A 15,263-nucleotide genomic window follows, 5' to 3' on the forward strand; every position below is an offset into this window, starting at 1 on the left:
TCTTGGCCCTGGAACTCTGGGCTGGGATCCTGTGTGGGGCTAGGACTCCTCATTCCTAAGATATCCCTCCTGAATTTTCATCCACCACTTGCAGATGTGGGACCAGCCCATCCTGCATCTTTGTCTCTCCTACCAGTCTGGATGGATGCAGTTTCTTTAATTCTGTAGTTGTCAGACATACATCCAACTCAATTTCTGACAGTTCTGCGTGATAGTTGTTCTATATTTTAGTTGTAATTTTGAGGTAATTATGTGAGGAGGCAAGCCATGTTTACCTATGCTGTCATCTTGAGTTATCATTTTTAAATAATATCAAATATTTATGGTTAAGCTAACATTTATTCACTCAACAAACACTTGTTTAGTGCCTAGCAGAGCTGGACATTAGGGAATATAGCAGTGAATGAGGCAGGCAGGGAACTGCCCTGGTGAACACACATGGAACAGCAAGAAACTGCTGACGTTTGAGCATTTCTGACCCACACCCCAGAAAGTACAATTTAATAGATCAACCAAGTAATTAAGTAGCAATCTATAAATTTTTAATTACAAACTGTGGTAAGTGCTATGAATGAAATAGATAGGGTTTTGGTATAGAGCATAATGGGAAACATTACTGATGAAGCAGACGATGGTGGCCTCCCTGAGGTTACACTTCAACTGAGCACTGAAGGTAAGACTGAGCCAGATATATAAAGAATGACAGAACATACCATAAGATGGGACTGAAATGAAAAAAACAAAACAAAACCCTGCAGTCAGGAAGTATTTGGCATATTCACAGGATTATCAGAGGATCAGATAAGATAGTGTGGAGAAAGATTTGTCATTTTTGAAATAAAACATAAGCATTTAATTTTTTCATAGTGATGTGAGCCTAGACCTGTCTAAGAGTCAAAGTATAAGTGAAATATCCTCTTTCAGTCCCCATTAGTCCTGTGATTTTTGGGATGAAGCCTGTATAAAGATTTCACATGATACGCTCTTCTGTTCAATATTATAGTGGCATTTGCACTGTCCATTTTGCAGGGTGGATAAACTACCAGTAGTTCTAATGGAAATGTGTAAATCATTTCTGCGAGGTAATACAATGTTGAAATGCCTGTATTCATTAAGACTGAACAAGAGTGAGTTTTGTATACTCTTGGGAATGGACCAACGTCAAGCAGACCTGCCTTTACTACCTAGACTCACCTCAACCCTGCTCTGAGTCCCATAAGCTTTAATATGTTTAGAGATTCAAAAGTTGCCTCCTAAATTTAATACACAGCTCATTCATAAATCTTATTTCTAGCAGTCAGCCATATTATGTATGACTGGCACTGTAGGAAAATATATGAATGCTACATTATTTCTGTATGTTGTAGCCCTGCATATAATCACCTAATAATTACTATCCCACATATTTTTAAACAGCCAATTCTTTCCTGGAGGGATATATTTAGTAAGCCAAATAAAATGAAAAAATCCTACTTAAATTGAATGTTTTTAGTAGCTTGGAGTAAAGGAAGCAAAGTATTACTTTTATAACTCATTAGTTTGCTGTCTTAACCAAAAATACAGGAAATATATTGTCTAATAATGTAAAAAATATCAGGGTGTCACAGTCATTTTTCTGTTCTATAGAGAGTAAATTAATTTTAATTACTATATTTTCACACAGTAAATAACTATATCAGCATGATACCATAAGCGCAGAGGGTGCTTGGCAGTAGGGAAAGGAAAAAATTTCCTTGTAATTCCAAGGATAGTATTTTTTTTGAAAAATTAACTAATTTCAAGTTCAGTGTTATTTTAAATTTATCATTTTACTGTTGAAAAATCAATCAAATTAGCATAAAATATTTATCATTTCACTCAATATAATTTTTAAGATAATATGCCTTTGTTAATCCTCTCTTCAATGTGGATTTCTATCATTGCCTATAATAAACTAGTTTTTTCTTACTTATTTCTTAATGTATTTGTGTCAATCCTAATGAGAATAAGGCACCTAAACCAAGGGACCTGGAAAATAACGTAGTGACAGTCTCTTTGCTCTGTTTTACTATTACTGAGCACTGAAGGTAAGACTGAGCCAGATATATAAAGGATGACAGAAGAACATACCATAAGATGGGACTGAAATGAAAAAAACAAACTAGTCATCATTGTTCCAAAGTCTGTCTCTGTGTCTGTACTCTAAATTTGTGCACATAGCCCCATTTTCATTTCCAGATCTTTCCATTCAGATCCAGAATGAAGGCAGATTTATACTTAAGTTATTCCTTCCATTTTCTACAGGGAAGTCAAAGTAAAAGGCAACTCTGTCATCTTTCTATAACTGACATCAGTTTAAATAAAGCAGTCCAGGTTCCCACCAAGATGGAGATGTAGGTAGATACATATCACTTCCTCAAACAACCAAAAGAAGGAAAACAACCAATTTAAAAACAAAAGACAACCAGAAATACCAGAAAATCAAACTGCATGGATTTTGATCACATTTGAGGGTTGTCAGTGGGGAAAGGGCAGGAGAGAATGTGGGAACAGGTACAGGGAAGAAGAAGCATAAATGGTAGGTACAAAATAGACAAGGGGAGGTTAAGAACAGTATAGGGAATGGAGAAGCAAAAGAACTTAGAAGTACAACACATGGACATGAACTAAGAGGGTGAATGCTGGAGGGAAAGCAAGTGCACAGTGGAGGGAGATAAAGGGGAGGAAAACAATGGGACAACTGTAATCGCATAATTAATAAAATATACTTAAAAATAAAATAATATAACCATATTGCCATTACAATTTATGATACGTGGAAGACACTCAATAAAAAATAAGTCTTGTAGTTGATGTTGTTGTTGTCATTACTAATCCAGTGTGTATTTCCTTAGAATCCAACCCTTAAGTAGCCAGCAGTTTCAGTCTTATGAAAAATTGACACTTTCCTGCAGAAGTTAAAGCCAATTTAAGGGTATAAATTTACAACTTGTAGATAACTACTTCTGGAGAGCTAATGCACAACACGGTAATTATAGTCAACAATTCTGTGTTGTAAACTGCAAAGATGCTCAGAACCCAAATCTTAACCATTCTAAAAACAACAAAAAAGAAATAATAAATATTTGTTGACATGATCAAGTTATTAGCTATACTACTACTGTATTAATCATATTGCAAAATATAAACATATGAAACCAACATGTTCTATACTTATACTTGTATAATACTATATGCATGCCAATTATATCTCAATAAAACAATAAACCAAGTAGGCAGTTTGGCACATATCTGTGGCTATGTGCCAAAGATGTGGCTGAGGATAATGGAAATCTGTGGCCATGAGACATCATATACTCTTACCATTTTATTAACTTTTTAAAGACTTAGATAAATTGTTGATTGGTTTCAGCACCTCTGTACAAATTGTGATGTTATTTATTTTTTAAATATGCTCAGAATGACTTACCCTTTGCTGATGGGTTTTAGTCAAATGATTTTTAAGGCATTGGAAAAATTGCCTAGGGATTAACATCTGTTTCTCTTGAAAGCAAAATTACTCATCCATCTGTGTATTCATAATAAAAAATGTTTGTTCTCTACTTGTATGAAACAGTGTTTGGAACTTTGTACGGAACACTCTGCTACTGTCCTCAAATTTCTCTCTAAGAAACCAACATGAACAATAAATAACTTGGAGCATATTCATTGTGTTGTATTAAACATCTGATAGCACTGCTAGTAAAATAAACTTTCTGGTGTACAGTTAACTCTAAGGTCATTATTCTCCACTAGAGCACCTGTCAACTTCAGCGGTGTTCATTCAGATGCTGTGCATTGTCCATTGACCACCTGAAAGATACATTTTTTTTCATGTTGGAGAATAAAGGTCTCAAAAATTACCTAAAATTGCAAGGAAAGTGAAGTGAAATGGTACTATGTTAGAATTCTGGAATTTTGAGGCATCCTAAAATCATGTAGCATAATCTGTCATGTGATGCACATCCTCTCTCTGTGTCATCAGTTACTCCTATAATACACGTAGGGATAGGATACTGAATGCCTTGCAAGACAACACACAAATCTACCGTTAGGTATGGCAGTGCTTATGTTCAAGTGACCCTTATTTTACTTGATGTGGCTCCAAAGCACAAGAATAGTGATGCTGGTGATGCTTATCTGCTAAAGGGAAGCCATAAAGTGCTTCTTTTAAGTGAAAAGGTGAGTACAATACAATAAGGTATTTTGAGAAAGATCACATTAATGTAACTTTTATTACAGCATAGTGTTATGATTGATCTATTATTAATTATTGTTAGTCTCTCCCTATGCCTAATTTAGAAATTAAACTTCATTATAAGTATGTAGGTATGTGGAAAAAACATCATATACATATTCAGGGTTCATTACTATCCATGGTTTCAGGCATCCACTCAAGAGAACCCATCTCCTTTGGACGAGATGGGGACTATGTCCTAACATCTGATGATTCATCTGGAGACAAGGAAAACCACTCAAAGCTTTGTCCTCGTTTTTTCATTGACTATTAATACTGCTCCCATGTCTTCAACACTTTAAGCAACTGTTCCTACCAAAAGGCTAGCAATCTTAAACAAGTTTATTTTTGCTGCACAATTTAATTAAATCAAGAAGCAATTTTCCTTGCTGGGCTAACAAATGAACTGTCAAAAACTTAACTTTAGTTGCAACTTTCTTTTCTTTCTTTCTTTCTTTTTTTGAGGACAAATGCTGTTGTGATTAGATACTCCATTTTAAACTTTCTAATTTTTCTTAACTGTCACATTTCAGGAAATTGTGTCAAATACTTGGGCTACTAATGTTGATATATATTGTATATTATTTTTTAGCAAAACTATAGTCACTGAATAAAATACACAAAGCTTTGACATCTAATCTGATAACAGTAATCCATATTTCACTGTGCTTTAAACAAACAACAGTCAAAATTCACTTTTTTTTCCTTTTGTTGTTTTGACATGACCAATATGCACTGGTGCTAAAATAAATGTCACAGAGAGTCAACATATGTTCCACTTGAAACACTGGCAAGTTGTAACTATGTCACTGCACATGCCATGGGACAAGAGCAGCACGAAGCAGTGAGTGCCATCTACAGTCCCAGCCGCCACTGCTCAGCCCTGCCTTACGCACAAAGCAGCCATTAGCAGTGCATAAATAAATGACAAGGCTGTGCTCCAACAAAACTGAAATCCTAAGTTCATGTCATTTTTACATCTTAAAATATTCTTTTGATTTTTTTAACACATAAAAATGTAAAAACTCACAAGCTCTACAAAAAGCAGGTGATGAATTACATTTGTATTGTAAACCATGGTTCCATAGTTTGTCAAATGCAGGATTTTGGCCTTGGGGAAATAGTTTTCTTATTTAACTTTATTCCTGGTCACACTATTTGTGGTACATTTTCTGGAATCAAGTGTGATTGAGGAATAGAATAGTCTTCCTTCTCTACTGAGATATAATTGATATGACATTGTATTCATTTTGGTTGTACAGTATAATGATGCAATATATGTATATTTTGAGTAATGATTGCCACAAAAAGTCTACTTAACATCCCTCAGAATATTCTTTTTAAGGAGATATTAATGAGTTCTAAGAGCTGTCATGCACACCAGAGTGTACTACAAAAATTTAGAATACAACCAACATACTTTACACATAGGCTACTTAAGCCAGAGGATGCTGATGCACTTTGTACTGCCCCGGTATTTTCATTTTAAAAACCCAAGACCATTACATTAACTATAATTAGAGGTTTTAGATGGGCCAAAACATTATTTAAACATTTCACTTATCTGGGAAAGAAGCCCAGGATAACTTCCAAACCTGGAACAGTGGCATTTCACAAGACCAATGCTTCCCACATTTATTGAGCCTCTGGATGGATTTTCTAGGAATTGCCCCATTTTCATTTCTTATGTATGTTGTTCAGGGCATCAGAGGCAGCCCAGGAAGAACAGGACCGACAGGCTCTCCAGGTCCTCAAGGAGCAAAGGGTTCAGCAGGCCTGCCAGGAAGCCCAGGAGTTCTAGGTGCAAAGGTACTTTAAAGTTTTGTTCTGGGGGATGAGCAGCATTGACCATCCTTACTGGCCCTGCGTTCATTGGCTAGAACACAGGACGGTAAGATTAATAGCTTTTAAGGAAATTTTGCTAATAATAATAATAATACATTAGGAAAAAAGGAAAGTATGTGGCCTTGACATGTCCTTCTCCCGAGACAGCTACAGTGCATGTAATTTGCCAAAACAGCCCTCAATCCAGGACTGTAATGCTTTAAAAAATGCTCTTTGACTCATTTTGCAATTTTTCCCCCTCTGTGTCATCCACCTGCTTCTCAAAGAGAAAAATCTTATTTACTTCCAGATACTTAGTTTCTCAGATATACTTTCTGTATGTCTAAGCCTGCCCAACCAATTAATCTCATAAGAGTGCAGATTATTTCTCAGAGTCAGAGGGACAGTAATTAAGTCTTGCATTAACATTCATTGCATAGAGTTTTGTCACATGTCAATTGGCTTCCCAAACAAACTTCTCTTAGAAATATCTCAGCACAGAATTGACCTAAACAGATAAGGCAGTAGTCCAGTGTCTAAGCCGTTTGATAAAAGCCTAGGATTCAGACACTGGCCCCTTATCATGATTACCTCTTAATTTGACTTTCACAGTTCCACTTCTAAAGTATTTTCACACAGTCTGATCTATACACGGTAAACTGAAAATGTTGACTCATGTTCTTACTGTTTACAGTTTGAACCTCCTGTTAATGTTTATTCCATAAATATCCCTTTTCACTAAAATCAGTGTAGCTGAGCAAATGCTGAAAGTGGGAAAAGAAATAGTGAGATCCCTACCTCTTATGTGTGAACCTGCAGTAAAAGGAACCCATATTTGTCAAGCCCCTGCCCTGTATCTTTATCTCAAGATAGTGAATGATAATTTGCTGATCTGAAAGAATCTTTGGTCACAGAAAAATAAAATCACTCAAATAAAATACAAGCTTCAACACCTATAAACACCCCCTCTCATATATACCACCCTCTCAACTTTCTCTCTGTAGCCCCACAATCCACCTCCTATAGTTTTGTAAGAATCCCCTTCCCTCCTCTTTCCACACTTCAGACTACACTTAAATTTTCTTTCCCCACTGCTACACTCCTTGTTTATTATAATCAAATATTACTTATGTAGAAAATGCTGGTGGGGAGGATGATCATGCCACATTTGATTTCCCCAGTGCCTTGTTCTATGCCTGAGAACAGGCCTGTATTTGGGTTTCATTTGGGTTCTAAAGTCAAGGTCACCTTTCTTTTCCTGTCCTTAGGGTGAACAAGGGTTACCTGGTCAACCTGGAATTCAAGGTAAAAGGGGTCACCGAGGAGCACAAGGTGATCAAGGACCAGGTGGAGAGCCTGGCCTGAAAGGGCAGCCTGTATGTACCAACTCAGAAATTCACTAAGCACTTATTCTGCAGACTAAACCACAACTACACAGTAATCACTGTCGTGTCTGCTCATGTTGCAGGGAGAACATGGTGTTCAAGGCTTGACAGGCTTCCAGGGATTTCCAGGCCCCAAAGTATGTTTACATCATTTTCTGCTAGCCTTCTAGCTAACCAGGAAAAAAACGTGTTGAAATTCTAATACTTAGTCTCTGACTTGAGCTCTTATTATTTTAATCTGAAAGTTTTCAGTTAGTACAGAGTTATATATTTGAGTTTTAAACATGTTAATTGTAAAACTTATGTAACTATGTATTTTTCTATCAATTTTATTGAATAATTTGCTTTTGTCTCTTCTTTTCATTTTTCCTTCCATTTAGCCATCTCTTGCTCCCCCTGTCAATCCATTTCTGGCATATTTCAGAGTAAATTGCAGACCTGAATACAATTACTCCAAAATACTTCAACATGGACATCATTAACTATCACATTCCATTCTTTAAAAGGCAATTCTCAGTGTGTTGGCACAAGATTATTTCATTTGAGAAATGTTTCTACAGAGCTAAAGATTTTGTCTTTTTGGTTCTTTGCTGTGTTCCCAGGGTCCTGAGGGAGATGTTGGTGTTGTTGGAATACCAGGCCCGAAAGGCCCCGTTGGACAGAGAGTGAGTGTGAAGTCCTTCCATCTGCCCTGGAATTGGGATCTTTTGATGATTATAGGAATTGGGGTTAAGAACTCTAAAATTAATATACTCCAAATTAATGACTTAATAAAATGACTTTTAAGATAGAAACTTACTAGAACACATGCAGAGGTTCTTAACCTTTTTCAGTTCAGATAATAGTTTGGTCAAAAGACTCCCTGGACCACCCACACTTTCTAGTTCTCTCTTTAAAAACATAATCATCAGAATTAATGTGAACCCTGGATAATGTATTTATTAACTCAAACTAGGAACAAAAACATAATGCAGTGTTATGCTATAAGCATTAATATGACCATAGACCACCCCCATGCACCACCTGGAGGAGGTTTGCCTATGAGCACAGAGCTCCTCAGACCACACTTTAAAAAATATTTCCTGATAGCTATGTTTCCCCAGCTCAGGGGTGGGTATCCCCAGAGAGTGATGAGGAACTGCTTAAAGAGTTGCAAAGATCAGGGTCTGAAAAACTCCAATTAGCTGTTTAGTGCCTGGAATTGCAAACCATAGAGAATATAAACAGGATAGCCACTAGTTGCTACTGGTTATTGGTTGGTTTGGGGTTATTTTTTGCTTTTAGGGTTTATGCTTTGTTTCTTAACCATAGTCTCTTAATTGATGAGATAATCTATAAAACTGAAGCAATAAAACATCAAACAATGGTTTGGCTGTAGCAGTAGAGCACCTGCATGGCTTACAGCAGGCCAGGCCAGGGTGGAGAGACTGGGCAGAGAGAGGAGAGCAATTCAGATGCAGAAGAAAGGAATCATGAAGAAGAACTTTGCAACTGAAAACCACTGTCCTCTGCAGAAGTGCAAATGAAAAGTCAAATTTTTGAAATTCTATGCCTCTTCCCTAATTCTTATGATAAATTCTTTTCAATAATACAAAGAGCTGTGTTGCCATGGGAAATGTTTATTTAAAGACCCCTGTCAACATTTCTTCAGGTGCAAATTTATTAGTTATTTTTATGATTTCTGAAGAACCATGGAAAATTAGTGCTTTTATGTAAAGTCCAATTTTTGATTACCCACAAGTGGGTTATATATGATAGGCTTCTCTATGATAAATATTGCTTTAAGTCCTTACATATATTAGGTTCTCCACTAATTAAAATCCATTCATTCTAATTTTATTAAGTTCTCAGTTAATTAACTTCTTTCTTGATGTCATCAAAGAGAAGTTGGCTGCCTGCCTAGCATCTGTCTCAAGCAGAGTCTTACCAAGTGCTGGGTATCTGTAGGCCAGACTCTGAGCCTATATTGCTTTGTAGCTCCAGAAACTTGATCAGCTCACCAATAGTAAAGTTCAGCTCACCAATAGTTATCAGATAACTATCTCATAAATGCTAGTTTATAAGTGTGGATATTTCTTTGGTAAGTCATTACAGAGTCCAGTGGAAAGTCTTGATAGGCTAATATTTAGCAGAAGACTATCAGTCCTGGTTTACAGTTTGTGTCCCCTATATCATTTAATTCCCATAAAAACCTTGTGAGAGATGCTATTATCCCCACTTCGCAGGTAGGGAAACTAAGTCTCTGAAACTAAGTCTGCGGCTCAAGGTCACATATGGTTCTTAAATACAGGAGACAGAATTTGAATCCACAACTGATTTAGCAAATGATATGTTAGAAGGTTGTTGCTAATTGCATAAAAACATATAGAATGGATAGTAAGTGGCCTAGTGACTAGTACTTGCTAATAATCAATAAATACTTGATCATTAAGTTAAATTAATTGAAGTATGAAATCTGGATTGTCCTTTATTTCAAATATACATTTAGAATTTAACTGGTACTGACCATAGCACCTCATCTTTTGGGCACATTTGGATAAATGTAGACAATTTTGGCTTCTTTGGTCTCCTTTGTCAAGAGCCCATGTATACCTCTCCATTCTTTTAACAAATCATTATTTCAGAGAGTTAGGTCACAGTCAAGTTTATGAAATTAAAGATTTTTTTACTTTCTTTTTTTTTTTGGTGATAAGCCAGTCAGTTGGATATATTTGATTAGGTTAAGAAATCAACTGTCTTGATTTGATGTGAATTTTTTTTTTAAAGATTTTATTTATTTATTTTTAGGGAGGGAACATCAATGTGCGGTTGCTGGGGGTTATGGCCTGCAACCCAGGAATGTACCCTGGCTGGGAATCGAATGATGTGAATTTTTGAGATTTGGGTACCATATTTACAAATTATCACTTAAAGTTAACCTTTGTACTTTTATTAAATTTTATTAAATATATATGGGGCGACATTGGTTAATACAATTATATAAGTATGAAGTGTACAGTTAGTTCTAAAACACCTCATTCATATATGGCATTGTGTGTTCACCACCCAAAATCTCCCATTAGATTACTTTTAGAGTATCAGGTAATTTCTCTCATTCTAGGCCAACTTAATATTAACAATCTGTCAATGGTCTGCATGGCATTATAATTATCTCAATTGATAGTGTTTTTTGTACCATAGTAGAAGTTGGAAAAAGAGAAAGCTTGTTAGATATCTACATTTATGTGTCAAGGTTAAGTGTGAATCAGAAAGTCTGAAATTTGCAGCAAGTGAAAGTGGAAGTGGAGGTTGAGGGAAAAAAATAAAATAGGTAGTTTGTATTCATTAAGAAATAATAGGTTCTATACCTAGTTTGGGAGGAGTAGACCAAAGATCCAGCTTATTCAAGATTATCATAATAATTCAATAAAAGCTTACAGTTTCAAAATTGTTTGTCACATGTAAATATCACAGTGGCCCTGTGAAATACTTTCACAGATAAGACACTGAAGTTTAGTCTGTTACATATGATGCCCTGTGGTTCTTTCTCACAGTTTCTCTCATTTCCATGCCACATGTCACTCAGACATCTGTTCCTTCAATATCTGTGATCTATGCAAAATTTTATCATTCTATGTAGTCTCTTTATATAAAGTAATTGCATTTTTATATAATGGCACATATATAAAATGGCATTATTGAAGTTACCAATACATGGAATTGTAATGCTGATATATCAGTTTATAAGGAATTACACCAATGTAACTCTCCTGAAAGGAAACTAAATAATATGTAGAATTGGGTCACATACTATAAATCAAAATCCCTATGATTTCAGCTAATAATACAAGATTTTATAGTGAAAACTAAAATTACATAGGCATGGACTATTTCGCCATTGCACAAGACATTTTCTAGAGTTTTTCTGAATTGTATTGGCAATGAGAATGACTGTCTTTCTTCTACTCCAACAGGGAAACACTGGCCCCTTTGGCAGAGAAGGTATAACAGGCCCAACAGGTAGAACCGTAAGTTTGTCACGATACAGGTCATTTTTTCTTTAATCTTATTTCTACAGTAATCCACAAAGGATCACCCTGGGTACTTGAAAAGCAAAGGACAAAACAGATGTACATTTTCATCTGGAAGGTGACTCCTAAGAATATAGAAATCACATGTAATTAGAAAAGCATGTACAGTGAGGTAGGCACTAAAACTGGAGTTGATGAAGGAAAATAAAACTGGAGTTGGGAAGAGGGGTTGAGCATCATAAGCATAGTGATGATCACTAAAGTAATAAAAGAATCAGTATTCCGAAAGAAAGAGCATAGCAAAAGAAGAGCAGACAGCTGACATTTGAGTCTATGGAAGTGCCCACTATAAAGGAAAAAAAAAAAAAACAGTTGGTGGGAATTAGAAAACCAGAAAAGTACAAGGTTAAGCCACATGAGTTTCAAGAAAGTAGTTGATCGTGATCCTAGAGAATAAGTTGCAGTAGAAGATAGAGTACAGCTAAAATATTTAATAGTAGCTTTTCTCAAATTCTTAACAACAAACTTTTGATGTAGATATTATTTTTTACACTTAAGACATAATGAAATAGATGAGTTTTATCAGTTATGTTGTTATTCAAGGTGATATAGCTAGTGAATTACATAGCTGATATTTCTTATTTCAAGACCAGTGCTCTTTCCTCTGGGGAGGAAGCTGTGACAGTATGTGCCAGTGCCTTAAGGAATTTGGTGATAAAGTAAGATAAAAATGAGACAATGTTTGGGGGTGGGGGTCTTGAGGGAATTTTACTGTGCTAATAGTAAAACATGCAAGAGCACAGTAGAGAGATGTTGGGGACCGCCCTGCCTGGTCTCAGGAATCTCTAATCCCCCATGATTTAGGCTGAGTGAAAGACCTCCGGACCAGGAGCCACTAAGGAGACAAAACTTATTTCCCTGGCATGAACGCTGACTGTTCTAATGCCTGGCTTCCCTTTTGCATGATCAGCAGTCAATGACGAATAACAATCTAAGAAAAAGAATGAATCTAAGACAGACGAGATCATGTGGGAATGTCCTAAGGAAAGGGGCTATGGAAATGAAGGGGTGATCAACATCAACCCCTGCCCCCTTGGCTTTGTCAAAGCCTGAGTCCTTGTGAGAAATCCAAGTCTCCTGGCTGCCTTTGTCTTCTCTGTTAACTCAGATGTGCTGGGGCTGTGCAGTCCGGACCAGAAACGGTGGACCCCCAGGGTATTCAGGCCTGGGACAAAGAATATGCAAGATCCTGTAAGATCTGTTTGCTGGAGGATGTTATTAACTTGGAATTTTAAGGCACAGACAGGAAACCTTAGGAACCTGTAGTCCTTTCATATATTAAAACCCCAAACTTTGCCCAGAATCACAGAAAGAGTTCTTTCTGCACCTTTGTAAGTCACCTACATCTTTTGATCTTTTCTGCCAGACTGTGAATTCACAAACTAAGTCTGTATTCTCAATAAAAATCTGCTTGGGAATAGATACGGGGCACCCTCCAGGAGAGGGGGTGGCCAAGCGGCACCCTCCAGGAGAGAGAGTGGCCAATGGCGCTCTCTACAAGAGAGAGTGGCCCTTCTGTCCCTATTCCCCCACAGGACCTGATTGTCTCTGTATATGTTTTTCTCATGTTTTGACGAGCATCCGCAGCTGAGATGGATACTGCAGGCTGGTATCATCCACAGAGAGAGGCAAATTGAGATTTGGAGAACATTTTTTCTCTGCAGGGAATCAATATTTTCAAGTATTTGAAAGTGTTAGACAAAGTGTTTTCAAACAGGAAGCGGGATGCCCCTATTTTATACTTACAGTATTAAGTATAGCTATTCTCTCTGCTAAAGTTAGAAGAATCCACCACCAAATTTACTAGATTTTTAATTTTAAAATGTTAAATGTATAAGTTGATGTTTTTCTAGACTTTCCCCAGTTACCACTCAGCTCTATAATCTAAACCGGAGATTATAAGTGGGAGAATTCTCATATTTCAGTGGGTGGTTCTGCAGCAAACTTGGGAATACATAGTCTTCTGATTACAGAATGATTTACTCCTCTGTCAAAAATATGAAATATTAATTGGTTGGAAAAAACATGGTAAAGAAATGGCTAAATAAAAATACCTAACTACATTTTGTTTATAAATGGTTCCTTAGGGCCCTTATAATATTCAGCATATACATTAAAATTTTTCTATATTCTATTTTTTCTATTCCAAAAAGAAACTTCTAAGAAAAGTTTATTATAAAAGAATAAGCATTTGAGAATGGCCAAAACATTGTGAAAGAAAACAGTGGTAGGGGATGAAAGACTTGCTTTTCTAAATAAGAAAACAATATTTTAAAGTCATTGTAAATGAAACTATATTGTAGTACAAAGAAATGAACAAATTGATCAGTGTAATAGGCTAGAACCCAGAGTTAGATCTCAGCATATATAGAAATGTAATTATAACAAAAGTGGTACATCAGTTGGGATACTTTTGGCTGCAAGTAATAAGAACCCTGAATCAAACTGCTTTATCAGTAAGGAAATGTGTGTCATGTTACAAAGAGCCCTGAGGTAGGAAGAACTTCAGATTTGTTTAACTGAGTGAGTCAATCATGTTATTCAAGACCAGATTGTTTCCGTATCTCTACTCTGCCATCCCTATGCTGGCTTCATAATTACATTTACAGCAGGATGGCTACAACTTCATAGGAGTCACATACAGAATAATGATGCAAAGTGAAAAGTGATCTATCTTGGGAAATATAAAGCTTTTTTCAGAAGTCTCCCATTGTATTTTTTATGTCTATTGACCAGGACTCAGCCACACACTGGCTCCTACACTGGTGACAGCAATGGAGATAGATTTTCTTTTAGTCTTACCACCATCTAGGAAACTGGAATCCTATTTGACCCAAGTTTTCTAAAACTCCTCAGTGAACTTTTAAAGACTTTACTGTAAAAAAAAAAGTGAAGCAATTAAAATCTTAAGAAAATTATCTGGAAAACTAAATCATAGCTTAACAGTTGGGGAGACCTTTTATATAAAATAGGAACATTTTTATAAAACATTTATATAAAACAGGAACCAAATCATAGAAATGGAGATCACATAGAAGGTTATCAGTGGAAAGAAGGAAGGTGGAAAATGGGGAAAAAGGTACAGGGATTAATAAGCATAATTGGTAGGTATAAAATAGACAAGAGGATGTTAAGAATAGTGTAGGAAATGGAGAAGCCAAAGAACTTACATGCATGACCCATGGACATGAACTAAGGAGGGGATTGCTGGAAGGAAGAAGAATATCGGGCAGAGGGGTGCAAAGGGGAAAAAAATTGGGACAACTGTAATAGTATAATCAGTAAAATATACTTTAAAAAAAGAAAAAATTGAAATAGGAAATCTTAAAACTATAAATGAACAGAAAATATATATGAATACTTAAAACATTAATTTTATATAGAAACAGGGTCCATAAATAAAGTCAAAATAATATCGGGGTAGGTAAAAGTAGGTTTGCAATTTGTATGAAAAATAATATAATAATTAATAAAACAAGAACAAACTTTGTTTCACATATTCACAACTGTAAAGCTATTTTTCCCACCTTTGTATAAGTTGGGAAAAAGTAATTATAAAACATACAACATATAATAGGCTATTATTTAAAGAACTCTTACAAATTAGTATGAAAAGGATAGAAAACTCAGTAGACAAAGAACAAATTCGGAAGGTCAGTAGTTATTTGAAAAGATACTATCCTAACTATTAGAGAAATGCAAACTAAAATATTAACGAGATATTATACC

General features: G+C 35.8%; 1 protein-coding gene across 1 annotated transcript in view; it reads left to right on the plus strand.

The window, feature by feature from the left end:
* Positions 1-15,263, plus strand: part of COL24A1 (collagen type XXIV alpha 1 chain) — a 342,153-nt gene that overhangs the window by 296,151 nt on the left and 30,739 nt on the right. The window contains exons 49-53 of the mRNA XM_045835493.1: positions 5,957-6,064; positions 7,348-7,455; positions 7,548-7,601; positions 8,067-8,129; positions 11,418-11,471. Coding sequence (XP_045691449.1) covers positions 5,957-6,064; positions 7,348-7,455; positions 7,548-7,601; positions 8,067-8,129; positions 11,418-11,471 — 387 coding nt within the window. The remainder of the gene's footprint in view (positions 1-5,956; positions 6,065-7,347; positions 7,456-7,547; positions 7,602-8,066; positions 8,130-11,417; positions 11,472-15,263) is intronic.

Source organism: Phyllostomus hastatus, unplaced genomic scaffold, assembly GCF_019186645.2.
Source record: "Phyllostomus hastatus isolate PE091 unplaced genomic scaffold, TTU_PhHast_1.1 phas_contig_209, whole genome shotgun sequence".
Lineage (NCBI taxonomy): Eukaryota > Metazoa > Chordata > Mammalia > Chiroptera > Phyllostomidae > Phyllostomus > Phyllostomus hastatus.